Genomic DNA, 26,016 nt, shown 5'->3' with positions numbered 1-26,016 from the left:
TTTTTTTTTTTTTTTTTTTTGGCGGTATGCGGGCCTCTCACTGTTGTGGCCTCTCCCGTTGCGGAGTGCAGGCTACGGACGCGCAGGCTCAGCGGCCATGGCTCACGGGCCCAGCCGCTCCGCGGCATGTGGGATCTTCCCGGACCGGGGCACGAACCCGTGTCCCCTGCATCGGCAGGCGGACTCTCAACCACTACGCCACCAGGGAAGCCCCCACACTTGTCTTGATAGTCCCAGTTTTTGGCACAGTTGAATGAATGAAGCACACCACACAGGCCATGATTAAAATCTAAATGTTTAGTAGCACAAGCAGTAACACAAGGCACCCAATGTAGTTCCTCATATCCTTGCCAATTGGTATGCAAACAAACAAAAAAAGATGAATTTGGATGCCTCTCAACAAGGCCAAATTTAATTATGCTTTGAAGGTTGTTACTGTCAAAGTGATGTGATGTCAGAACTGGAAGAGCTCATCTGGTGCGGAGGTTTCCAAAATGTTCTGCAGAGCCTTGGAGGTTCTTAAGAGCTGCCTCAGAGGCTCTGGGCCCTGAAGCATCTTCAACCAAAGCAAATATGCTTTGATCTATTATATATTAGGCATCATGTAAGTTTTTGTTTGACTTCAGGATTCAAACTCTAAATATAGTCTTTAAAGCAATTCAACCCCTTATATTACCAGGAGGGCAATGGCTCCAGAGACTGAGGAAAAGCTTGTTGATGCCAACACAGAATTCCTCCCTAGTATTCATGTATTTAAACTTTGCAAAAACATGAGTGGTTTTCAACAGTAAATTCCTAGGTTTCAGCAGTTAACTAAATAAATGAAAGTGCCATTTCAAAATGTTTTGAAATCTAGAATTAAGTCAAGAACAAGCAAAGGTTACTATCAAAATTTAAACAAGATGTATAAGAAACCCATTTTTTAACCTGCTTTTAATTTATTTGCAATGTACCCAAATTTAACAAGACGAAGGAAAAGAAAAGTGGGAGGAACTTGGTATTCTTGGTCACCGTATCTTTCCCTGGGTTGAGGGGATAGAGCCAGAACTGGGAGGGAACTATGGAAGATGCACTTTTTCCAGCCCAACACTGTCACAGTTTTCCTTGTTAATGATTTCCACCTAGAAACTATTCTTTGTGGAGGAAGCACTTCAGTGTCAGAGAGAATTGCCCCCTATGTATAGTCCATGCAGCTTGTTTGCAGTTAATGGGAGAAAAAAAATTCTATTAAAATAGAACCTTTGAAAAATATGTTTTACTCTTAAGTAGTTTGTTGAAATTGCTCTACCAGTATGATCATGGTAAAAAAAAAATTATTTTGACCCATGTACCCCCTTTTTCGTGCTTCAAAGAAATGGGCTACTGGGACTTCCCTGGTGGTCCAGTGGTAAAGAATCCACCTTCCAGTGCAGGGTACGCAGGTTCAATTCCTGGTCGGGGAACTAAGATCCCACATGCCGTGGGGCAACTAAGCCCGCATGCCACAACTATTGAGCTCATGCGCCTCGACTACCAAGCTCGTGCACCTCAACAAGAGAGCCAGCATGCCGCAAACTACAGAGCCCGTGCACCTGGTGCACCACAACTAGAGAGAAGCCCGTGTGCTGCAACGAAGAGCCCATGCACTGCAACTAAGACCTGATGCAGCCAAAAAGAAAGAAATGGGCTACTGTGCTAATGGCAACTGAACTTAGAACAATTTTATAAACCTCAAAAACCTGAATCAATATAGCCGTTAGTTTCTCACAATAAAGTCCCATATTCAGCATCCCCACTTTATAGAAATGTCAATAAATGTACTAAAAAATTTTTTTTCAGTCTCAGGAGTGTTGACTGCAAGAAAAACACACAACATAGGAGTTGTTTTAGTTTTATTCAGGGACCTTACCAAGGACTATAGCCTAGGAAACGGCTTCTCAGTAACTCTGAGAGAACAGCTCTGAAGAGGTAGGGGGAGATTCAAGTATATATGTGACTTTGGGGCTAGGAAATACATACAGTCAAGTATACATCTTGGTAAAAGATTACGGCAAGTCACAAAGAACAGATATCTCAGCTTAATGATTTTAGTGCTTTTCTATCTAAAGGAAGATGCAAGAATCAGGGTTCATTAAAATTCTTCCGATTGGAACCAAGATGGCGGAGTAGAAGGACGTGCTCTCACTCCCTCTCGCGAGAACACCAGGATCACAACTAGCTGCTGGACAACCATTGACAGGAGGAAACTGGAACTCACAAAAACAGATACCCCACGTCCAAGGACAAAGGAGAAGCCACAGTGAGATGGTACAAGGGGCGCAATCACAGTAAAATCAAGTCCCATAACTGCTGGGTGGGTGACTCACAGACTGGAGAATACTTATAACACAGAAGTTCACCCACTGGAGTGAAGATTCTAAGCCCCACGTCAGGCTTCGCAACCCGGAAGTCTGGCAACAGGAGGAGGAATTCCTAGAGAATCAGACTTTGAAGGCTACTGGGATTTGATTGCAGGACTTCAACAGAACTGGGGGAAACGGAGACTCTACTTTTGGAGGGCACACACAAAGTAGTGTGTGCATCGGGACCCAGGGGAAGGAGCAGTGACCCAGGGGGAGCCTGAACCAGACCTACCTGCTAGCATTGGAGGGTCTCCTGGGGTGACGGGGGGTGGCTGTGCTTCAGAGTGAAGTAAGTCAGAAAGAGAAAAACAAATATTGTATATTAACGCATATATATGGAACCTAGGAAAATGGTACAGATGAACCAGTTTGCAGAGCAGAAATTGAGACACAGATATAGAGAACAAACGTATGGACACCAAGGGGGTAAAGCAGCTGGGGGGTGGGAGTGGTGGTGTGATGAATTGATTGGGATTGAAATGTATACAGTGATGTGTATAAAACTGATGACTAATAAGAACCTGCTGTATAAAAAATATATAATTCAAGCCATCCAAAAAACAAAATTCTTCCTAAGATATACATCTAACTATAAGGGAACTGTTTGTCCAAAGCACAGAGCATCCTGTTGTCTTAATTTCCTCTGTCTGAAGCAGAGAGTGTACTGTCCATCAGTGACTGCAGCAGGTTAGTCCTTACAGAACTGGTCAATGAGCAACACTCCCTATTCTTCTTTGTTTAAAGGAGTCAGAAATAAAAACAGTATAGTATATATAGAAACAACTGTGAAAAGGACAGGACCCATAATATACCTATGTACAACATCATGGAATCCTAGAATCCTGGAGACTCTCAGAAGAGCATTTGAGGAGGATTTATTTTTTACAGTTTTCCTAAATGAATAGGTAGCGGATTAGGCAGTGTCGAGGTGTTCACCATCTCATAAAGCAGCCTCTCCTACATGTGCAGCTGTTTCTTAGGGCATTTAATGCTGAATTAATATTTTTCTTCCTCTTACTTTTACCAGTTGGTCTCTGGAACAATACATAATGAGGTTCTATTCCCATTTGTGACAGCCCTTCAAGTGATACACAAAGGGGAAGTCCCACATTGTGGTCCTTTCTGTTGAGAGCCTACTATATGTCAGGTACTATGCTAGGCATTATCTCTCTTTTTTTTTTTTCTTTTTTTCGGTACGCGGGCCTCTCACTGTTGTGGCCTCTCCCGTTGCGGAGCACAGGCTAGGGACGCGCAGGCTCAGCGGCCATGGCTTACGGGCCCAGCCGCTCCGCAGCATGTGGGATCTTCCTGGACCGGGGCACGAACCCGTGTCCCCTGCATCGGCAGGTGGACTCTCAACCACTGCGCCACCAGGAAAGCCCCTTTTGTTATAATTTTAAAAGGAACACTGTGGTTAAAAAAAAAAAAAAGACTGTGCACGTGTCATACTAGTATTTACATAAGACAGATTCTCAGACGTAATTACTGGGTCAAAGACTGTGAACCTCTGAAACATTTGCTGCCTTCCAGGAAACTGTTCCAATACACGTTCCTTTGGAAAATCCTAACTTGAAATGTTACGGATCTGATATTGCTTTTTGTAGTCATAAAAGCCTCATCCTTTATTAACTGAAACTTAATTCTTCCACTTTGGAGATCAATACCTGATGCATATAGCTTCGCATTAACCTCTAGTTTAATCAGCATTCCTCTAGATAAAATGTTGAAGACATTTTAGCTCCTTATCAGGAAGGGCTGTCTAAACAGAGAGCTGTTCGAAGATCGGAGCTCCTCAGTCCTGGAGGCAGGGGAGCAGAGACGGGACAATTACTTGGCAGAATGTTATAGATTCTTTCTTTTTTTTCAGTCCTCAAATCTTTGGGAAACACCTCGTCCCGCAGCGACGGGTGCAAGGACCTGAAGACCCAGGCTGAATTTCGAGAGTTTAGCTAAGTGATCCAGTGCTGGGATTCTCCAAATTCTTTATGGCTGGCTGGACCTTAATTTTAGGCTTTGTGGAGGGTGTGCCTGTGCGAATGAATGACAGGAAACGCAGGAAATGAAAACTAGCTTTTATTTTATTTCAATTAATTACGTTTCTTAAAACTATCCATCAAGCCCACTTGTGGGTTTTGGATATAAAGATAAATTCTTGCTGAAAGAACATTCTGGGGCGGGAAAAGGAGAGGCGATTGTGGGTGGGGGAGGTTGGGCGAAAAAAATCAATATCTCCTAGTCTTCTCGCAGTATGGCTCGTTTCCCGTACTCCTCGACCCCCGCTACCAAGCCCTGACATCCCTTCCGTGGAGTTAGCGCCGGCCGGCAAGCGAGCAACGCCGGACACTTAGTGGCCCGGAACCTCGCATGCGCGTTTCCGGCAGCAGCGTGCAAGGGGAAGTGTTTGGGCGACGCACCGCCTCGCGCCATGCCCTTCAGCACCGCGCTCGGAGGTGAAAGCTCGTGGCTTGGGTCCCGGCCGTGGTCTTGGTGATTTTCTTTGTAGTTGGAGGTCAGAGGCCAGGCCTCAAGTGGGAACGGCCTCACCATGATGAACGGCCGGCCGGACCGAGTGCCCTTACAGTTCCTGCCGAATGAGGCCCGGAGCCTGCCGCCGCCCAAGCTAACCGACCCGCGGCTCTTCTACGTCGGCTTCTTGGGTTACTGCTCCGGCCTGATTGATAACGCGATCCGGCGGCGGCCGGTGGCGTCGGCCGGTGAGGGCTGCGCGGGCGGGATGGTCTGGGAGGAGAGGGGGCCGTAGGGCTGAGGGCCGGCTCTGCCTTAGGCTGCTTGAGGTGCCTCCGCTTTTCCGGGCCTTTTCGCGTTAACAGGCCCCGCCTCGCCTCCCTCAGGTATCCGCGCCCCGTGAGCTTCTCAGAATCGGGCCGGCCAGAGTGTCATTTCAGGAAACTGAGATGCAGTGCAACCCACGACCTCGCAGTGAGTCTGTGAAGGACCCCGGACTGAACTGCCTGCTCCCCTCTCAGTTCGTGCTGTGGGGTGTGCAAAAATGAGCGATCAGTCGATGCAATGCACTACTGACACTGCGTGCATTATAGCATTTAGTCTTCAGACACCTTGGGTGGTGAGGTGGGGGAGAGGTATTATCCATAATGGGGAAACAGAGCCTTAGATTAAAGCAGCTTGCCCAAGGTCCTAAGTAGCACAGTCTGTTTTTGAACTTCAGAGTTTAAAGAAGGTGCTGTTCAGAACCAGCACTTCTCAGATTTAATGTGCATACTAATAACTTGGGGATCTTGTTAAAATGCAGGTGGTGGTTCATTAGCTCTGGAGAGAGGCCTGATGGTCCCAATCTCCCAGACGCTGCTGGTCTGGGGACTTCACATTGAGTAGGAGGCTCTAAACCACTGGGCTGTATTTCCTAGTAGATCAGTGTTCACCTGTCTGAAACCAGCAGTGATAGTGACACAGTTAACTGTGCTAAAGTCTATGGCTTTCCAAAGGGAAGAGAGGGAAACGTTGTAAAAGGTGTGTTTGAATTTAGCTTTGATATGTCAGACGGATACTTGGAGAGAGCCTTCCGGGCCCGTGGGAGGCTAGTGGGAGTGAATGGGGGGCAAGAGCACCTGAATGGGGGGCAGTTGATGAGTGAGTGCCGAGTAGGGCGATAAGGCAACAAAGATTTAGGTGGATGGTGGCAATTTATTCTCTAGGCAGATGGGAACCTTACATGCTTTTGAAAGCTATCAGAGGAAGTTCAGTGATTGGACCTGTGTTTTAAAAGGTCAACTTTGTTAGAAACTGATTGGAGCCAGGGAGCCCAGCTAGGAAGAAGGCTAATACAATGGTTCAGGCAAGCAGGAATCACCTCACTTGTGCCCCTTTTGCCTTCTTCCAGCTGTATGTATGCCTGGAGGTTGACTCCCAACCCACCAAATTTTGGCATTTCTAGTGCTCAAATAGACTTGAGATCCTGTCTGCTTTGGACATGCCCCCACTCCACAGAAAGGAGTGATCTTTGTCCATTTCTGCCACTAGGAACTATGGGGTGTTCTCCCTTTTTATCACCACTCCACACTTGCCCATGCCTGTCACTTGGTGTAATGGAAGGAGCTCCATTTTGGAATTAAATGGCCTTGCTTCGCTGCTTCCCAGCCATGTCACCTTGGGCAAGTTACTTGGTCAGGGCTCAAGTTTCCTCATCTATAAAGTGAGAATAATTCATCTTTGCATATTTTTTTTTGAGAATTAAGTGAGATTCTATAGGCAGATGCCTGGCACACGCAAGGTGCCTAACAGGTTTCCCTTTCCTTAGCTCTTGTTATGCAAACAGTTTACCATATATTTGTTCAACCTTAACTGAGCTCTTTCTCTGTGCCAGGCAGTGTTACACACTGGGTGTATGGGGGGAGGAATACTGACCTGCCCTTGAGGAACTCCTAATTGTGTCAGGGAGACAAACAGATCTGGGTCTAGGTGTGACAGACAGGTATTTTGATAGAGGTGGGTGAGCAGAGAGTGCTTTGGGAGCATAAAGGAGGTTCAGATCAGAGGGATCCTGTTCCAGAGGAAGAAACGGTTGGCTGAGATTTGAAGTATGTATCACTTAATCTCACCTCATTGTTGTCAAAGAACGTTTTGTGCCTTTTCTGGGAGACAGAAGAGCACAGTAGTTAAGAACACAAGCTTTTGGATTTGACACCACCTCCTCCCTACTAGCCATTTGATTCTGGAGAAGTTACTTATCTCTGTGAGCTTTAGTTTCCTCATCTATGAAATAGGGATGGTGTCTACCTCTTTGTGTGTCTGTGAGAACTAGGTGAGATAATGGATGTAAAGCACTTAGCCCAGGCCTAGGGGTCAGAGTTCCTGGGTTTCCCCTTAGTTGCTTTGGAAAATTCAGGTCTTGAGGACTTTATTGAAATAGTTTTCCTCAGCAGCATTTATTGAATGCATACTGTGTTTATCTAGTTCAATGTCTGGCATATAGTAATGTTCAATGAATATTTATTGAATGAATGTGTAGATTACAAGGAAATATAAAACATTGTCCCAACCATCCAAAGATTTACAAACCAGATGGGCGTATCTATTAAAAAGGTGAATTGTGGTACAACTTTATGCACATAGGAGGAGTGGGGAAGAGAAATATACAGTCGATTTTCCAACTATGGCCATGGAGAGTACCTGGCATTCTGTAGGTAGTTGGAATATTCTGTTAATGAAATCAAGTTGTGCAGATCTTTTTCACGTTAGCAGAAAATATTAAATACAATTTTTTCTTAAGCTTTTCTCCCATCACCTGTTTTTAAACCCTTGTTTCTGGTTACCACTTACCTGCCCTAAATTTAGAGTTAGTTGGTATCTAAGTGTAATCCACAAAATTAAATGTTTATTGATTTCTAGTTTAATATATCAGTAGTTTATGGCATTCTGCAAAGAGCACCATGGCTTTCAAGTTTAGGTTCACTGAGTAAAGGAAAGAAGGGGAAAATAATTGTGGGAGGGTTGTGTATGTGGTGAAAGGGAGACCACTGCTGAAAGAGAAGAGGCTAGGGAAATGAGGACTTGAGAAGAGGCCAAGCCATGCCTTTAGGGCTAGGACACTGATATCATCTAAATCTTCTGTGAGGGATATGAGTAAGCACAGAGAGTCTGAGTCTTTGTATCTGTGTAGTCCAGTGGCACACGGGAGAACCCAGCACATTTTGGTTTGCTGTATCACAGGTGGCCCATTAGGGGAAGCAGTGGCTCTTTGGGCTAAGGGAGAATGCAGAAGAGTCTGGTCCCTGTCCAGTCCCAGGTCATAGTGATACTTTGCATTTTTATTGTTTTACAATTTTTCCAAAACACTATAATAACTACTGTGAAAAAGATAGGTTAGGTATTATCTTTGTTTTAGAGGTAGTAAATTGCTTTGCCCAAGGCCATTCATCCATTTATTATATATTTATTAAGTGCTGTCTGTGTGCTGGTATACAAAGATGAATCAAACATTGACTTTGCCTGGTAGTAGAGAGAGAAATAATTACTATAGCAATTTACATATTAATAGAGATGAGTTCATCCTTTTTTTTTTTTTTTAATTTATTTATTTTATTTATTTATTTTTGGCGGCATTGGGTCTTCGTTGCTGCATGCGGGCTTTCTCTAGTTGTGGCGAGCAGGGGCTACTCTTGGTTGCGGTGCGCGGGTTTCTCATTGTGGTGGCTTGTTGCAGAGCACGGGCTCTAGGCACACGGGCTTCAGAAGTTGTAGCACGTGGGCTCAGTAGTTGTGGCTTGAGGGCTCCAGAACACAGGCTTAGTAGTTGTGGCGCACGGGCTTAACTGTTCTGTGAAATGTGGGATCTTCCCAGACCAGGGCTCAAACCCGTGTCTCCTGCACTGGCAGGCGGGTTCGTAACCACTGCGCCACCAGGGAAGCCCAGTTCATCCTTTTAACTCTAGGAAAGTTATAGGAAGATTTCTTAGCAGAAGTGATGTCTGAGTTGAATCTTGAAGGCTCAGGAAGTTGCTGGACAGATAAGTAATCAGTGCATGGTATATAGAAGCATGAAGGAGCCTAGTTTATGTGAGGAATTAAAAGTAGTTCAGTATTGCTGGGCACAATGTGCATATCAGGGAGTGTCAGAAGATGAAGGTGGAAGAGGCAGCTCATGAAAGGCCTGGGAGATCATATGCACGAGTTTAGGGTCCTGTTGACCATAATTGAAGAAGGGACTGACAGACTAGTTTGTGTTTTAGTAGAAATTCCTCTCATGACAGGGTAAAAGCTGGGATCAGTGTGGAGTAGAAAATGAGGTGAAAGGGAGACCAGTTAGTGTAAATGAGCACAAGTTCCCTGAAGTGAGGAAAGGAAATATTTATAAGGTAGCATTGACGGTGACTGGATGTAGGGGAAGAGGGTAGAAAAAAAAGATAATTACTATGTTTATTACCCAGGACATGGATTCCTGGGTAAATGGTCTTATTCTCTGAAATAAGAAAAGGAGGTATGAATAGGAAGGAACTGAGTTTGTTTGGGGGAATTCAGGTAAATGTATCTGTCAAATATTTGGCTATATTTGTTGTTCAGCACGGGTGCCTGAGTTGGACGTTACTTATAGATGATAACAGATAAAACTATAGGAATAAAAAGTTCTCCAAAGGAACATCTATGGGATAAGAAGAGGGCTGGGAATAGAATTCTGAGGCATAGCTAGAAAACCTGCCCTTAGCCTTTTGCAAAAAAATATTTTTGTATATAAAGTTTATACCTTTGCATCTCCCCTTCACATTTTTTTTTTTGTTTTGTTTTGTTTTTTTTTGCGGTATGCGGGCCTCTCACTGTTGTGGCCTCTCCGGTTGCGGAGCACAGGTTCCGGACGCGCAGGCTCAGCGGCCACGGCTCACAGGCCCAGCCGCTCCGCGGCATGTAGGATACTCCTGGAACGGGGCACGAACCCGTGTCCCCTGCATCGGCAGGCGGACTCCCAACCATCGTGCCACCAGGGAAGCCCTCCCCTTCACATTTAAAATTTTGGCTTTCCTAGATCATGTGATCCTCTCCAGTCTTATTATAATAGGATGATTTTTTAGTAGGATGATTTTATTTATTTATTTATTATTTATTTATTTGCTGCTTCACGTGGCATGCGGGATCTTAGTTCCCCAACCAGGGATCGAACCCATACCCCCTGCAGTGGATGCGTAGAGTCTTAACCACCGGACCGCCAGGGAAGTCCCAGTAGGATGATTTTTTTAAACATAGTTTTTGAATATGCAAAATTACAAAATTTAGAAGGTACAAAAGAGAATTGAGATATATTTGTTGTACAGTGTACTGTTTTAGTAACCACTAGATATGCAAAAATAAATTGGTATATGGAGACAAACCAGATTGCTTTTAGACCATCTGTAGAGGACTTTACCTCTACTCGTCATCTTCTGAACATGTCCTGGAATACAAGCTAGTGTAGGTCTAAAGTTAACTTATTGAAAAAGAAAAACTTTTTTTTCTGTTTCAGTCTGCCATTCAAGTTTTTGTACTTATCCACCTTTTTCCTTGAAGAAACTTATAAAACCTGAATTTTAAAAATCTTGGGTTCTGTCGATAGTTATATTTGTAGACTTAATGTTGCTTTTCATAGTTGCCAGATATCCTTGGGAAGATGTCCCAAAGAATACCCATGTACAAAAGCCTTTTTTCTTAAAAGAATGTTGAAAGAAATAAATTATATATCTGAAACATGAAAATGTGATTTTTAACACACGTGACTGATTTTTGCTTTCTTTGGGATTTGTTTCAATTTCAGGTTTGCATCGCCAGCTTCTATATGTTACTTCCTTTATTTTTGTCGGATATTATCTTTTAAAACGTCAAGACTGTATGTGTGCTCTGAGGGACCATGATATGTTTGCATATGTAAAGTCACATCCAGAGGATTTTCCTGAAAAAGGTATTTCAAGTTAATTGTAGAAAACTTCTTTCTTATTCTGTATCATTTTCCCTGGTTAATCTTATTTATGCCTATGGCTTCAGTGCCTTCTGTATTCTGTTGACTTCCATATCTTTGTCTATAGACCAGAATTCTCTTGAATTCATATATCCAGTTTCTGGCTGAGTATCTCTGTGTCCCTCAGACAGCAGACAACTCATGTCCCCTCTGCTTGCCCAGACCTCCTGTTCTTCTGTGTCCTGCTTCAGTGAATGGCACACTGTCCACCTAGGCTCTCCAGCCAGAAGCCTGGGAATCATCTTCAAGTCTGTGTCTTTGACTTCCCATTAGTCATCAAGTCTAACCGTTCTAATCCCTAAATAATTCTCAGCTCTGAACTCTCCTCTCTACCCTTGCCACTACCCTGGTTCAGGCCCTGGTAATCTCTTGTGTGGCTCTTGCACTTGCCTCCAGCTTGCCTCTGCCTTTAGTCTTACCAAAAATCACATCTGTGTGGATAAATATGGATGTGCTTAAAATAGCTATCCATTGCCTTTTGGATAAAATCAAGACTCCCTAGGATGGCTTGTTTTCCCAGGCTGAGCTAATTACCTGGTAGAAACACTTAACTCATACCTCTTATCCACCCCTTATCACCCACAGGCTGTGTTGTGTCCCTCACTGGACCGTAGCTTCATCTTTGTTTCTCCAGCCTCCAGCACAGAGCCTACACATAGTAGGCACTTAATAAATAATGGCTGGCCTGAACTACATAGAGCCCTGCCTCATCTCCTGCCTCATGAAGTGCTGTCCTGAACCTGCCCTATATTGCTTTGTACATGCTATACCTCCTTAGTCCTCCTCTTGCCCCATTTCCACTCTGCGCACCCAACAAATTCCTGCTCAAGATTCATCATCTCAATGAAGCCTTCATCCAGCTATAGACAGGAATTTCCTTAGCATACTCTACTTATCTTTGTGCAGCTGTGAATATAACTGTAATACAGCTGTTTTCTTGTTCAGATTTTATACAGATACACAATATAGATGTGTACATATGTGAATGAATGAGTGTAGGAAATTTTTGAAATTTTGTAAATATATAGATTTTTAGATTTTCCTATTTATGAAAAGTATAATATTAAGCATTTAAATTTCATCAGACTGAATGATGATGTGTAGGGTCCTATTTAGCTCTGAAATTGTATTACTCTAACATTTCCCTAGCCTTCAGTCACATATGTGATGTTTATGGTGGATCAGAAAGGCAACTTTTTTTTGCCAATGAAGAGCTCAAAGACTAATACAAAGCCATGAATAGTAGGTGTATCAGGGATGGGAAATACGCAGAACTGCTGGATGTTAGATCTGAAAAAGGAGTCTTGGGAATATTGATTTCTAAGAGGGAGACCCAGTATTAGTTAGTCCTCAGTCCCAGACCTCTGGCTCTTTGCCTCCACATTTCCACTAGCTCCCTCTGGCAGTGAGTGTAGCCTCACGGGCTCATTCTCTCTGAGCAGCAGATTACTGGCAAGTGTGCCAAGAGCCTTCTGCACGGACAGTGCAGTCATGGAGAGCTTGAACGCCTCGGCTCCTGGCCCCTCCCTATTCATTCCTTCTTTTACCCCTTCAGCTAGGATCCCCCTGGCAGCCCTTTGCCCCTCCAGATAACCATCTGGATGTCACCACAGATTCTTCCAAAGTTATTCTTCATTCAGTGGAACAAAATGCCTCAGTGATTGCCAAGCCATGGTTGAGGACTAGAAAATAAGGCAGTTCTTAAAAGAATATTAAGTGTTAATTTTTCTTCAGGAAATATGATTTTTTAAACACAATTTTAAAATCTTCTGTGATCTTTCTTTTTATAGATAAGAAAACTTACGGTAAAATTCTTGAAGAATTCCATCCAGTGCGTTGAAGTCTCCAAAATGCTTGCTCCGGTTTCACTGATACCGGTTTTTTCTGAATTTTGTGGAACTGTTTCTGTGACATCTGAAGTTTATGTTAATCTATACATTAACACCTTGTGATTAAAATGATCATCATAAGCACTCTGACTCCTTTTTGTCATAAGAAAAGTAGTTCATCAGAGAATGGTCAGTTTCCATTTACCTAGTTTTAAGAAGCCATCTGGCAGATTTAAAAATGGGGTTCTAGTTCAGAGTTGGCAAGCTATAGCCTGTGGGCCAAATCTGGCTCACTGCCAATACAATTTTACTGGACACAGCCAAGCTTATTTATCTGTTTATGGCTGCTTCCATGCTACTGCAGCAGAGTTGAGTGGTTGTGACAGAGACCTAATGGTCTGCAAAGCCTAAAATATTTAATATATGGCCCTTTACAGAAGAGTTTTGCCTGCTCCAGTTCTAATGCCAAGTGAAACCAAGCAAGCCAGATTATGGAAGGTTTTGTGAGTCGTGCAGAATAATTTTGACTTGATTCTGTAGGTAGTGGAAAGTCACTAAATGATTTTAAATAGGAATAACATGGTCATGTTTGTATTACTGAGCTCTCTGCAACAACATAGAGGGTGGTTGAGAAGGAGGAAACTCAAGACCAGGAGAACAGCTGACACGGCAAAGGGGTCTCAGCTCTTAGATGGATCATCCTGGAGAAAGTGGGCTCAGTAGCTAATTCTGTCCACAGTGGAGCTTGGTGCAATTAGAAGTAAGAGATCCCACCTAACTAGAATGAGGTTACTCTTTATGGCTTATCAAGTCCAAATGCTTGTCCAAAAAGTTTTTGTTTCCAAAGTCAGATTTTATAATCAGATTAGGTTTTGGAGATTAATAAAAGTGTTTGTTTATATGTGATTTCAAATTAGGTGGCAGTCTGAATATAAGCAGATGGGCAAATCAGATGGTTCCATCTCTCTTCTTTTGAGTCTTACTTGTTAAAAATGAAATTGAAAAAAAAAAAATGAAATTGTGTCTGAGAAAGTACTTTAGAGGTTAATAAAGATATGTACAAATACAAGGTATTTTTTATTGCTACTGCAATAAATATAGTTCACCTGTGCTCAGCAGGTGTAAGAGTGTGAACCACTCAGAGTTGGTTTTTTTTTTTTTTTTTTGCCGTACGCGGGCCTCTCACTGTTGTGGCCTCTCCCGTTGGGGAGCACAGGCTCTGGACACGCAGGCTCAGCGGCCATGGCTTCCGCCCCCAGCCGCTCCGCAGCATGTGGAATCTTCCCGGACCGGGGCACAAACGTATCTATGTGGAACCTAGAAAAATGGTACAGATGAACCGGTTTGCAGGGCAGAAATAGAGACACAGATGTAGAGAACAAACATATGGACACCAAGGGGGGAAAGTGGCAGGGGGGTGGGGGTGGGGGTGGGATGAATTGGGAGATTGGGATTGACATATATACACCAATATGTATAAAGTAGATAACTAATAAGAACCTGCTGTATAAAAAAGTAAATTAATTTTTTTTTAAAAAAGAGAAGTTATATAAGGTAACAGGATCCATATCCTTATCTGTAAGTTTGAGGTGTTAGGAGACAAAGCACAGTCCCCAGATATATTATCTGCGCAGATGCTAGATGAATGCTGAGGTCCCCTCTCAACTCTAGTCAGTAATTCCATGAGTTATAATGCTTCCTCTTTACCATTGACCTAGTCTTCTGACCAACAGTCTTGGAAGATAATAATCCCTTGCATTGCCACATTACCACAGTTGACAAACTGCATTTGCTATATTTATTAATAACTAGGAAAACGAGGCCCAATGAGAGGCTCATAGTTGCAGTAGTTAGTAGCAGAGTCAAGTGAACAAGACCTTCTGAGTTCTAGTTCAGTTACCTGCTTGTAACACCACCTTGAGGGAAAAGATTTGCTAGGTACCTGGCGGAGAGAGGAGGAGAGCATCAGAGGGGATCTTCTCTCACCTAGGCCACCCTCACTCCCACTCCAGAGCAGAAGCCCCTTCTGCACCCTAATCATCCACTGGACCACTTCCTTCCTCTCCTATGGCCAGAGCTATGAGAAATTCATCTTTACGTTGAACTGGATTCTAACTCCTCATGGCCCCTCCCCATTACATGAAAATACTCCCCCCACCCTAAAGTCATGGGCCTTAACTCTGCTTATATTAGCACAACAGGGTAGTGTGAAAACCCATCTCCCAGCTTTAACTTGCTCAGTCGCACAATAGCCCTATGAGGCAAAAAAACATTAGTGTCGCCCTTTTCAGATGAGGACACGGAGACGCAGGCAAGGGGAGGTACTTGCCCAAGGTCTCAGACATGACAGGAGGAGACTCAGCCCAGCTCCCCAGACCTCAGAAGAAAGGGACAGTTTTCCCTCTCTCCAAGTCCCCTTCATGGGCTGGCCAGGCACACAGCTGCAGGTGACCTGGGGTCATCCTGCATTGGACAGCTGGCCTTGCCTCTCCAAGGTACAGAGGGCAGCCAAGTCCAGCCATGGACCTGCTGTGAGGGCAAAGCTTCCCCTTTTAACCCTTTCTGTACTGCAGGTCGCAGAGTGGAACAGAGAACATGGCCAGCTCTTCCCTCTGGCTGTGTGGCCCTGGGCTAGTCCTGCTCCTTCCTGAGCTTCACCTTCCTCCTATGTTGTAATAATGATAAGAGCAAACATCGATTGAGGGCTTGCTATTCTAAACTAAGTTAATATACGCAAAGTGCTTAGAGCAGAACTCAATCCTTCCAATAATCCTATGGGGTAGATGGTCCTCGTTCACAGAGGAGGAAACTGAAGCCTAGGAAGGTCAAGAAATTAACCTTAAAACACACAGTCAGTTCTTAGGCAAGGAGGAGTTGGAACAAGTGCTAAATCCTACCCACCAGTAGTTATGAGGATTAGAGATGGTGTTTGTGAAATATCTGGAATATTGCAAGACCTCAATAAACACACACTGCCTCCTGGCCACTCCCCTTTCCTATGCTATGCTCCCAATTCCTCCTTTATTCTTCCATTCTAGGACTTGCTACACACAGTTCACTTCCTTTTGTACCTGTCCTGGCTCCCAGGACTGCAAATGCTCAGTAGATGCTGGCTGAATGATGACCGTTAGGTTCACTTTTTGATACACTTTGGTTATAATGTCCAGTCACCTTGAAAAATAGGGTCCCTGACTTGGCAGGAGGAAGTAGTGAGGACTTTGACACTTTGGCAAGGGACCCCAAGTGGCTGCAGCCACACATGGCCAAGGCACAGCAGGTGCTCAAAGCCAGCTCATGGGCCTGACTCTAAGGTGAAGCTCTTTTCTAGAATTCCAGAAGGAGAGGTGTGCCATACTGTGTCCTGACAGTCTTCATCATGCATGGTGCTTTCCTCAATATGTTACTGCAGACAAACTGTTAGCAAGGTGCATTAGCCCAATATTACCTCCCCACCAGTCAGCTGGGAGAATTTTCATAAAATTGTATCCTAAACTATGAGTGGAAAAGAGCAGGTTTTCTAAAATAATAGATTAAGTGAAAACATTTAATTTTAATAGATTACTTAAGTAAACATTTGATTAATTCATTTCCAGCCCTAAAACATTTTTTGTTTGTTTGTTTTTGACTTTTACTAGGGAAAACATCACGTTGTACACCTTGCGGGATCTTAGTTCCCCGTCAAGGGATTGAACCTGCGCCCTTGGCAGTGAAGGCATGGAGTCCCAACCACTGGACTGCCAGGGAAGGGAAAACGTTCTTAAAATGTTTTCTCCTCAGGAAAATGGGGCTTCCTGTGTATTTAAACATCCAGGATGGCTGGGCAGTGGGTTTAGCCAGAGACCAGTAGGCTGGACATTGTGGTTTAGGTTCTGGGGCTGCTTCCAGGTCTACCTGTGACCAGGCTTCCAGGGCTCCAGCATCCACGAGTATAAAGTGAAGGGTTTGGAAATCTCTGAGGGAAGGCCTTTCCAGCCCTAGTTGTATAACTCCTTCTGAATCCATGTTTGGGTCACTAAGGATATTATTATCCTGCTCTACTTCTCTCATTTTTAACCCAGCTCCAGAGTCACTGACTCAGAACTGGAAAACATGATGTCCTGCTTGCAGACAGGGCTGGGAGAGCTGACCCGGCGTGGTGGGCAGGTCAGGAGTGCCCCATCAGCAGCCTCCTGGGCCTATCTTTACCTTTGAATAGATAGAATTTATTCAACAAGGGGGCTGATCTTCGTTAAGTCCTCCTCAGCTCAGACTTTGGGGGACTCCAGCTGAGCACAGGGCCCCTTTGTCCTGCTGTGTCAGTCTGCTTCTGTGTGTGCATCGGAATCCCATCTCAGGCCAGTCCTTTCCCAGAAATGCTCCTGGCCCTGGCCCCGGCCCCAGGGATTGAGGGGGCGCTGTACGTGTGAGTGAGTGCGCCAATTGGTAATTGGGGGAATGAATGAGCGATGTGAGTAAACAAGTGCAGAACAGACGGAGTAGCCCTGCGAAGGAGGGACAGGAAGGTCTGTGTGGCCAGGGTCATGCGCCAGTAGGCTACAGACTGAGACTGCTTCCAGGCCCACCTGGCGTGTGAAAGATAAAATGTTGCTGACTCAGCAGCTGCCAGCTGGCTCCAGTTATCAGGGATCTAAGGACACAGGCTGCGCTCAGACAAGTTCTAGGAGTGGGGAGAGGAGGCAGGCAGGAAAGAAAGGACAAGGACGTGAGGTCTTCTCAGGGGGTGCGATGAGGCAGGAGACGTGGCCCTTGGTTCAGAAGGGCCCACTGAACTCAGGTGTCCCTGCTCTCAAGTTGCCACGTCTCAGGGTTGGGAGGTTATCTTGTCCAGCTGGGCCACTGCAGGTGGAAGTAGCAATGGATAAGAGCGAAGTAGCAGAAGCTGGGCTAGACTTCCAGCACCATTCAGTTTCCCCAGACTTCCCTCCCACCCTCAGGTGGGGAAACTGACACCGAGTGAGGTACTTTACTGGAATGGCCTCTGCGGAGCTGCCTGTGACCTCACCCTCAGGGTATCTGAATGCCTCAAGTTGGAAAAACTGAACTGGTCCCAGATGGACTGGGGTCAAGGCCCCCAAGGGCCAGGCCAGGAACACCATGTGACCGTGGTGCCAGGGGTAAGCTGATCAAGTGCCCTGGGAAAGCCAGACTCCAAGTAACCCTGGCTGAGCTTGAGCCCAGGCAGCTACAGAATGGACTCAGACCTAGGTTGTGACAAGTTTTCTAGTTTTAAAAATGATTTATATACACACACTCATGTCACCTGATGCCCATGGACCTCAGGCTGTTTGTCACTCCAGTCCTGACCTACTGGAGAACATAGGGGGTCAAGAGTCACTGAGCCCCTGCTGTGTACTTTGACCCCCTGCTGTGCCATGAGGAGTCAAGAGAAAACTGGACAAAGTCCCTGCTCTCCAGAACCAGACTCCCTCTGTTACTGGGGGGACTTCATGTACTGAGAGCCTGCAGTGCGTCTGTGCTGTGCTGGGCCTGGGGATGTAACAGGGCACGAGGGGGTCAAGGTGCCCCACTCAGACAGTTTATATCTAGTGAGAAGAAAGCTATGATGAACACATGCACAGATAAATATGATAATATCACATCATGACATGTACTAGGAAGGAAAAGTAAATTAATAAGCTAGAGCCTTGCTACTACAAGTGTCGTCTACAGACCAGAAGCATCCAATAACCAGAGAGCTCATCAGAAATGCAGATTCTCAGGCCCTGCCCAGGGCCTCCTGAATCTCTATTTCAACAAGATCCTCAGGGAATGCCTCTGACCAGTGGGTCAGGAATTCACTCCAAGCATGGTAATTGCCCCAGGGAAAAAAGAAACATTTGAGATGTAAATGTTCTCAGCTTCTGGAAGCTCTGTCTTGCAGGCAGAGGGAACAGCCAGTGCTACCAATCATAAAATATTCTCCTTAAAGGCACAACTAACTCTCTAGGGAACCTTAAGCAAGTCATCTTACCTCTTTAGGCCTCAGTTTCCAACCGGGTAAATCGAGGAGTTGAACTCAATAGAGGCTCTTTCAAACTAAAAAACTACAATCCTCTGAATGGAGGATTCTGAGGCATCAAGAGTCAAATGATCTGGGGCTTTCCTAGTGGCGCAGTGGTTTAGAGTCCGCCTGCCGGTGCAGGGGACGCAGGTTCTTGCGGGTCCGGGAGGATCCCACGTCCCGCAGAGCGGCTGGGCCCGTGAGCCATGGCCGCTGAGCCTGCGCGTCCGGAGCCTGTGCTCCGCAACGGGAGGGGCCACAACGGTGAGAGGCCCAAGTACCTCAAAAAAAAAAAAAAAAAAAGAATACGTCTGCCGATGCAGGGAACAAGGGTTCGAGCCCTGGTCTGGGAAGATCTCACATGCCACAGAGCAACTAAGCCCGTGCTCCACAACTACTGAGCCTGAGCTCTAGAGCCCGCGAGCCACAACTACTGAAGCCCTCACGCCTAGAGCTCCTGTTCCGCAAGAAGAGAAGCCACAACAGTGAGAAGCCCGCGCACTGCAACAAAGAGTAGCCCCCACTCACCACAACTAGAGAAACCCCCGCGCAGCAATGAAGACCCAATACAGCCAAAAATAAAAAATCAAATAAAAAAAAATTAGAAGAGTCAAATGACCAGCTAAGAAAGAGCTATTTGAGGGAGCAGCAGGACCCTGGAGTCCTCAGGTTACCCTAAGAGGCCCAGGCCTTTTCTGTCCTTTGGGAATAGAAGTATCTCTGCTTGGGGAATCCACTGCAAACTCCACTGTTACAAAGGCTCCTTGTGAGTGGCTGACTGGCGTCAACCCAAGAAGCTGGCAGGTCTTCCTGACCAGCTTCCCCTCTGGCCTTCCTCCCTATCACACCCCCCCCCATTCTGGGAAGACCCAGCCCTCTTCCAGCTGATGCAACTGGCTCCTGGGGCAGCCTACAGGCTTCTGAGCTTGCTGAGTAGTAAAGAGGGGGGTTGATAGGACAACAAAGTGCTCCCTAGTCAGTCAGTCACAAAGGTCTGGATTATCAGAGCTGGATATACTCTAGCACTCCTGCAACTCAACCTCTACCTTATTGATGAGGAACCTGGGATTCCAAATTATATTTTCAACCATGTTTTGTTCACTCCCCTGGAAGGACTTCACCTGCCATATATATCATTTACTATAAAGCTATTATATTTTAAAATTCTGTGACCAGACAAAAGTAGTCACTCATATGGAAAACATGTCTGTCTCTCCTCTACCTGGGGTCCTTGAGGGCAAGAGACAGGTCTACCTCTTCCCTATGACCCCAGGAGCTCAGGAAATTTTCCTTGGTTTGTTGACTGAAAGGATGAATGAATGAAAATTGTGGGGACCTGTCTATCCTTGGTGTGCTTCCCAGATATTTCTTCACTCCTTCCTCTGTTGTTTTCATTCAGTACACTTTTACTGGGCTCCCCCTAGGGAGCCTTAGGAGAGAGATCCAAAAACAATATTGCTATGATATATAGCAAACAGTGATTTGCCTATGTTTTCTTCTGGGAGTTTTATGGTTTTAGGTCTTACATTTAGGTCTTTAATCCACTTTGAGTTTATTTTTGTATATGGTGTTATAGAATGTTCTAAGTTCATTCTTTTACATGTAGCTGTCCAGTTTCCCCAGCACCACTTATTGAAGAGACTGTCTTTTCTCCATTGCATATTCTTGCCTCCTTTGTCATAGATTAATTGACCATATTGTGTGGTTTTATTTCTGGGGTCTCTATTTTGTTCCATTGATCTATGTGTCTGTTTTTGTGCCAGCACCATACTGTTTTGATTATTGTAGCTTTAGGGTATAGTCTCAAGTCAGGGCACATGATAACTTCAGGACTGTTCTTCTTTCTCAATATTGCTTTGGCTATTCAGAATCTGTATCAGTATCGTTTTTCCAACATCAGTTGCTCACTTCATGTCTTTGTGTCAAGTTTTGGTAATTCTTGCAGTATTTCAAATTTTTCTTTTTCTTTTTTTTTTTGGCTGCACAGCGTGGCATGTGGGATCTTAGTTCCCCGATGAGGGATCAAACCTGTGCCCCCAACAGTGGAAGTGTGTAGTCTTAACCACTGGACCACCAGGGAAGTCACTCATTATTACTATATTTGTTGTGGTTATCTGTGGTCAGTGATCTTTCATGTTACCATTGCAATTTGTTTGGGGTACGACAAACTGTGCCCATATAGGATGGCAAACTTAATAGATAAATGTTGCATGTGTTCTGACTGCTCTACCAAGCAGCCATTGCCCCATCTCTCTCCCTCTCTTCAGGCCATGCAGCAATATCGAAATCAGGCCAATTAATAACCCTACAGTGGCCTCTATGTGTTCAAGTGAAAGGAGGAGTTACACATTTCTCACTTTAAGTCAAAAGCTAGAAATGATTAAGCTTGCTGAGGAAGGCATGTCGAAAGCTGGGATGGGCCAAAAGTTAAGCATCTTGTACCAGTTAGCCATGTTGTGACTGCAAAGGAAAAGTCCTTGAAAGAAATTAGAGGTACTACTCCAGTGAACACACGAATGATAAGAATGCAAAACAGCTTTATTGCTGATATGGAGAAAGTTTTAGTGGTCTAGATAGAAGACTAAACCAGCCACAACATTCCTTTAAGTCAAAGGCCCTAACTCTCTTCAACTCTATGAAGACTGAAAGAGGTGAGGAAGCTGCAGAAGAATAGTTTGAAGCTAGCAGAGGTTGGTTCATGAGGTTTAAGGAAAGAAGTCATCTCCATAACACAGAAAGTGAAACAGCAAGGGCTGATATAGAAGCTGTAGCAAGTTACCCAGAAAATCTTGCTAAGACATTTAAGGAAGATGGCTACATTAAACAACAGATTTTCAATATAAATGAAGCAGCCTAATATTGGAAAGAAATGCCATCTAGGACTTTCATAGTTAGAAGTTAATGCCTGGCTTCAAAACTTTAAAGGACAGGCTGACTCTCTTGCTAGGGGCTAATGCAGCTGGTTGCTTTAAGTTGAAGTCAACGCTCATTTACCATTCCAAAAATCCTAGGGTCCTTAAGAAGTATGCTAAATCTACTCTGCCTGTGCTCTAATGTGGATGACAGCACATCTGTTGACAACATGGTTAACTGACTTATTTAAACACACTGTTGAGACCTACTGCTCAGAAAAAGAGTTTCCTTTCAAAATATGACTGCTCATTGACAACGCACCTGGTCACCTGTGAGCTCTGATGGAGATCTACAACAAGATTGTTTTCATGCTTGCTAACGTGACATTCATTCTGTAGCCCATGATTCGGGGAATAATTTTGACTTTAAAGTCTTATTATTTAAGAAACACAGTTCCTAAGGTTATAGCTGCCACAAGTAGTGATGCCTCTGATGGATCTGGGCCAATTCAATTGAAAACCTTCTCAAAAGGATTCACCATTCTAGATGCCATTAAGAACATTCTTGGACTTCCCTGGTGGCGCAGTGGTTAAGAATCTGCCTGTCAATGCAGGGGATATGGGTTTGAGCCCTGGTCCAGGAAGATCTCACACGCCGCGGAGCAACTAAGCCCGTGCGCCACAACTACTGAGCCTGTGCTCTAGAGCCCGCGAGCCACAACTACTGAAGCCCATGTGCCTAGAGCCTGTGCTCCGCAGAAAGAGAAGCCACCTCAATGAGAAGCCCACACACCACAATGAAGAGTAGCCCCCACTTGCCGCAACTAGAGAAAGCCCACACGCAGCAACAAAAACCCAATGCAGCCATAAATAAATAAATAGACAAATAAATAAATTTATTAAAAAAAAGAACGAACATTCTTGATTCCTGGGAAGAGGTCAAAATATCAACATTAACAGGAGTTTGGAAGAAGTTGACTCCAGCTCTCATGGATGACTTGGAGGGGTTCAAGACTTCAGTCGAGGAAGTAACTGCAGATGTGGAAACAGCAAGAGAACTAGAATTAGAAGTGGGGCCTGATGGGAGGGACTGAATTGCTGCAATCTCATGACAAAACTTTAATGAATGAGGAGTTTTTTTGTTATGGATGAGCAAAGAAAGTGGGTTCTTGAGATGGAATCTAATCCTGGTGAAGATGCTGTAAAGATTGTTGAAATAACAACAAAGGATAAACTCAGTTGATAAAACAGCAGCAGGGTTTGAGAGTATTGAAAGAAGTTCTACTGTGGGTAAAATGCTATCAAACAGCAGTTCACGCTGCAGAGAAATCGTTTGTGAGAGGAAGAGTCAATCGATGCCGCAAGTCTCATTGTCTTATTTTAAGAAATTGTCACAGCCACCCCAACCTTCAGCAACCACCAACCTGATCAGTCAGCAGCCATCAACATCAAGGCAAGACCCCCTACCAGCAAAAAGATTACAACTCGCTGAAGGCTCAGGTGATGGTTAGCATTTTTTAGCAATAAAGTATTTTAAAATTAAGGTATGTACATTTTTTTGTACATAATGCTGTTGCACACTTAGAATACAGTATAGTGTAAACATACCTTTTATAGGCACTGGGAAAGCAAAAAATTTATGTGACTTGCTTTTTTGTGATATTCACTTTATTGCAATATTCGCTTTATTGCAGCGGTCTGGAACAAAACACACAATGTCTCCAAGGTGTGCCTGTACCATAAATCTAGTGGCTTAAAGCAACACAAATTTACTATATCTCACAATCCCAGAGGTCAGAAATCCAAAATGGATCTCATGAACCTAAAATCAAGGGGTCATCAGCGCTGTGTTCCTTTCTGCAGGCTCTGGGGGAGAATCCATTCCCTTGCCTTTTCCAGATTCTAGAGGCTGCCTGCATTTCTTGGTTCGTGGGCCCTTCCTTCATCTTCAAAGCTAGCAAGGCCTTTTCATCTAGCCATCTCTCTGGTTCTCCTTTTTGCAGTTACAAGGATTTTGTCATTATGTTAGGCCCCCTCCTGGATTATAATCCAGGATAATCTTCCCATCTCAAGGTCATCTGATTAGCAATCAATTCCATCCTTAATCCTCCTTTGCCACATAACCTAACATATTCACAGGTGCCAGGGATTAGGACACTGACATCTTTGGGAGCCATTATTGAGCCCATCACACTCCTCATCCCTTTCAATTTTGTTTTTACATGCCATGATATATTTTTAAAAATTTTTATTGGAGTATAGTTGATTTACAAGGTTGTGTTACTTTCTGCTGTACAGCAAAGTGAATAAGTTACACTTATACATATATCCACTCTTTTTTAGATTCTTTTCCCATATAGGTCATTACAGAGTATTGAGCAGGGTTCCCTGTGCTATACAGTAGGTTCTTATTAGTTACCTGTTTTATATATAGTAGTGTGTATATGTCAATCCCAATCTCCCAATTTATCCCTCTCCCCCTTTCCCCCCCGGTAACCATAAGATTGTTTTCTACATCTGTAACTCTATTTCTGTTTTGTTAATAAGTTCATTTGTACCATTTAAAAAGATTCCACATATAAGTTATATCATACGATATTTGTCCATCTCTGTCTGACTTACTTCACTCAGTATGACAATCTCTAGGTCCATCCATGTTGCTGCAAATGGCATTATTTCATTCTTTTTTAAGGCTGAGTAATATTCCATTGTATATATGTACTACATCTTCTTTATCCATTCCTCTGTCAATGGACATTTTGGTTGCTTCCATGTCCTGGCTATTGTAAATAGTGCTGCAACGAACATTGGGGTGCATGTATATTTTCAAATTATGGTTTTCTCCAGGTATATGCCCAGGAGTGGGATTTCTGGGTCATATGGTAGCTCTATTTTTAGTTTTTTAAGGAACCTCCATACTGTTCTCCCTAGTGGCTGTACCAACTTACATTCCCACCAATAGTGCAAGAGGGTTCCGTTTTCTCCACACCCTCTCCAGAATTTATTGTTTGTAGAATTTTTTATGATGGCCATTCTGACCATGGAGAGGTGATACCTCATTATAGTTTTGATTTGCATTTCTCTAATAGTTAGTGATGTTGAGCATCTTTTCATGTGCTTTTTGGCCATCTGTATGTCTTCTTTGGAGATATGTCTATTTAGGCCTTCTGCCCATTTTTGGATTGGGTTGTTTTTTTGATATTGAGCTGCATGAGCTGTTTGTATATTTTGCAGATTAATCCCTTGTCGGTTGCTTGGTTTGCAAATATGTTCCCCTATGGGTTGTCTTTTCGTTTTATGGTTTCCTTTACTGTGCAAAAACTTTTAAGTTGGATCTCATGAACCTAAAATCAAGGGGTCATCAGCGCTGTGTTCCTTTCTGCAGGCTCTGGGGGAGAATCCATTCCCTTGCCTTTTCCAGATTCTAGAGGCTGCCTGCATTTCTTGGTTCGTGGGCCCTTCCTTCATCTTCAAAGCTAGCAAGGCCTTTTCATCTAGCCATCTCTCTGGTTCTCCTTTTTGCAGTTACAAGGATTTTGTCATTATGTTAGGCCCCCTCCTGGATTATAATCCAGGATAATCTTCCCATCTCAAGGTCATCTGATTAGCAATCAATTCCATCCTTAATCCTCCTTTGCCACATAACCTAACATATTCACAGGTGCCAGGGATTAGGACACTGACATCTTTGGGAGCCATTATTGAGCCCATCACACTCCTCATCCCTTTCAATTTTGTTTTTACATGCCATGATATATTTTTAAAAATTTTTATTGGAGTATAGTTGATTTACAAGGTTGTATTACTTTCTGCTGTACAGCAAAGTGAATAAGTTACACTTATACATATATCCACTCTTTTTTAGATTCTTTTCCCATATAGGTCATTACAGAGTATTGAGCAGGGTTCCCTGTGCTATACAGTAGGTTCTTATTAGTTACCTGTTTTATATATAGTAGTGTGTATATGTCAATCCCAATCTCCCAATTTATCCCTCTCCCCCTTTCCCCCCCGGTAACCATAAGATTGTTTTCTACATCTGTAACTCTATTTCTGTTTTGTTAATAAGTTCATTTGTACCATTTAAAAAGATTCCACATATAAGTTATATCATACGATATTTGTCCATCTCTGTCTGACTTACTTCACTCAGTATGACAATCTCTAGGTCCATCCATGTTGCTGCAAATGGCATTATTTCATTCTTTTTTAAGGCTGAGTAATATTCCATTGTATATATGTACTACATCTTCTTTATCCATTCCTCTGTCAATGGACATTTTGGTTGCTTCCATGTCCTGGCTATTGTAAATAGTGCTGCAACGAACATTGGGGTGCATGTATATTTTCAAATTATGGTTTTCTCCAGGTATATGCCCAGGAGTGGGATTTCTGGGTCATATGGTAGCTCTATTTTTAGTTTTTTAAGGAACCTCCATACTGTTCTCCCTAGTGGCTGTACCAACTTACATTCCCACCAATACTGCAAGAGGGT

General features: G+C 43.9%; 1 protein-coding gene and 1 long non-coding RNA gene across 2 annotated transcripts in view; one reads left to right on the top strand and one right to left on the bottom strand.

Moving 5' to 3' along the window:
- LOC112402621 (uncharacterized) overlaps nt 1–2,668 on the bottom strand; it is a 22,306-nt gene extending 19,638 nt beyond the window's left edge. Inside the window, exon 1 of the long non-coding RNA XR_003003741.1 lies at nt 2,614–2,668. This is a non-coding gene — a long non-coding RNA (uncharacterized LOC112402621). The remainder of the gene's footprint in view (nt 1–2,613) is intronic.
- A 2,111-nt stretch (nt 2,669–4,779) lies between these two features.
- On the top strand, nt 4,780–12,812 carry NDUFC2 (NADH:ubiquinone oxidoreductase subunit C2). Its single transcript, XM_024749705.1, has 3 exons — nt 4,780–5,095; nt 10,639–10,782; nt 12,630–12,812. The coding sequence occupies exons 1-3, from the start codon at nt 4,927–4,929 to the stop codon at nt 12,677–12,679; spliced, it is 363 nt and encodes a 120-aa protein (XP_024605473.1). The 5' UTR covers nt 4,780–4,926; the 3' UTR covers nt 12,680–12,812.
- Nucleotides 12,813–26,016: the final 13,204 nt, after the last annotated feature.

Source organism: Neophocaena asiaeorientalis, unplaced genomic scaffold (assembly GCF_003031525.2).
Source record: "Neophocaena asiaeorientalis asiaeorientalis breed wild unplaced genomic scaffold, Neophocaena_asiaeorientalis_V1.1 scaffold363, whole genome shotgun sequence".
Classification (NCBI taxonomy): Eukaryota; Metazoa; Chordata; class Mammalia; order Artiodactyla; family Phocoenidae; genus Neophocaena; species Neophocaena asiaeorientalis.
Note: the sequence above shows the minus strand (reverse complement) of the source record. Positions and strands in the feature narration are given on the sequence as shown.

Coding starts and splice junctions, on each gene's coding strand:
- NDUFC2 (XM_024749705.1), top strand. CDS start 4,927: ATGATGAACGGCCGGCCGGACCGAGTGCCCTTACAGTTCCTGCCGAAT. Junction 5,096..10,638: donor GCGGCCGGTGGCGTCGGCCG/GTGAGGGCTGCG, acceptor TTTCAATTTCAG/GTTTGCATCGCCAGCTTCTA. Junction 10,783..12,629: donor AGAGGATTTTCCTGAAAAAG/GTATTTCAAGTT, acceptor TTCTTTTTATAG/ATAAGAAAACTTACGGTAAA.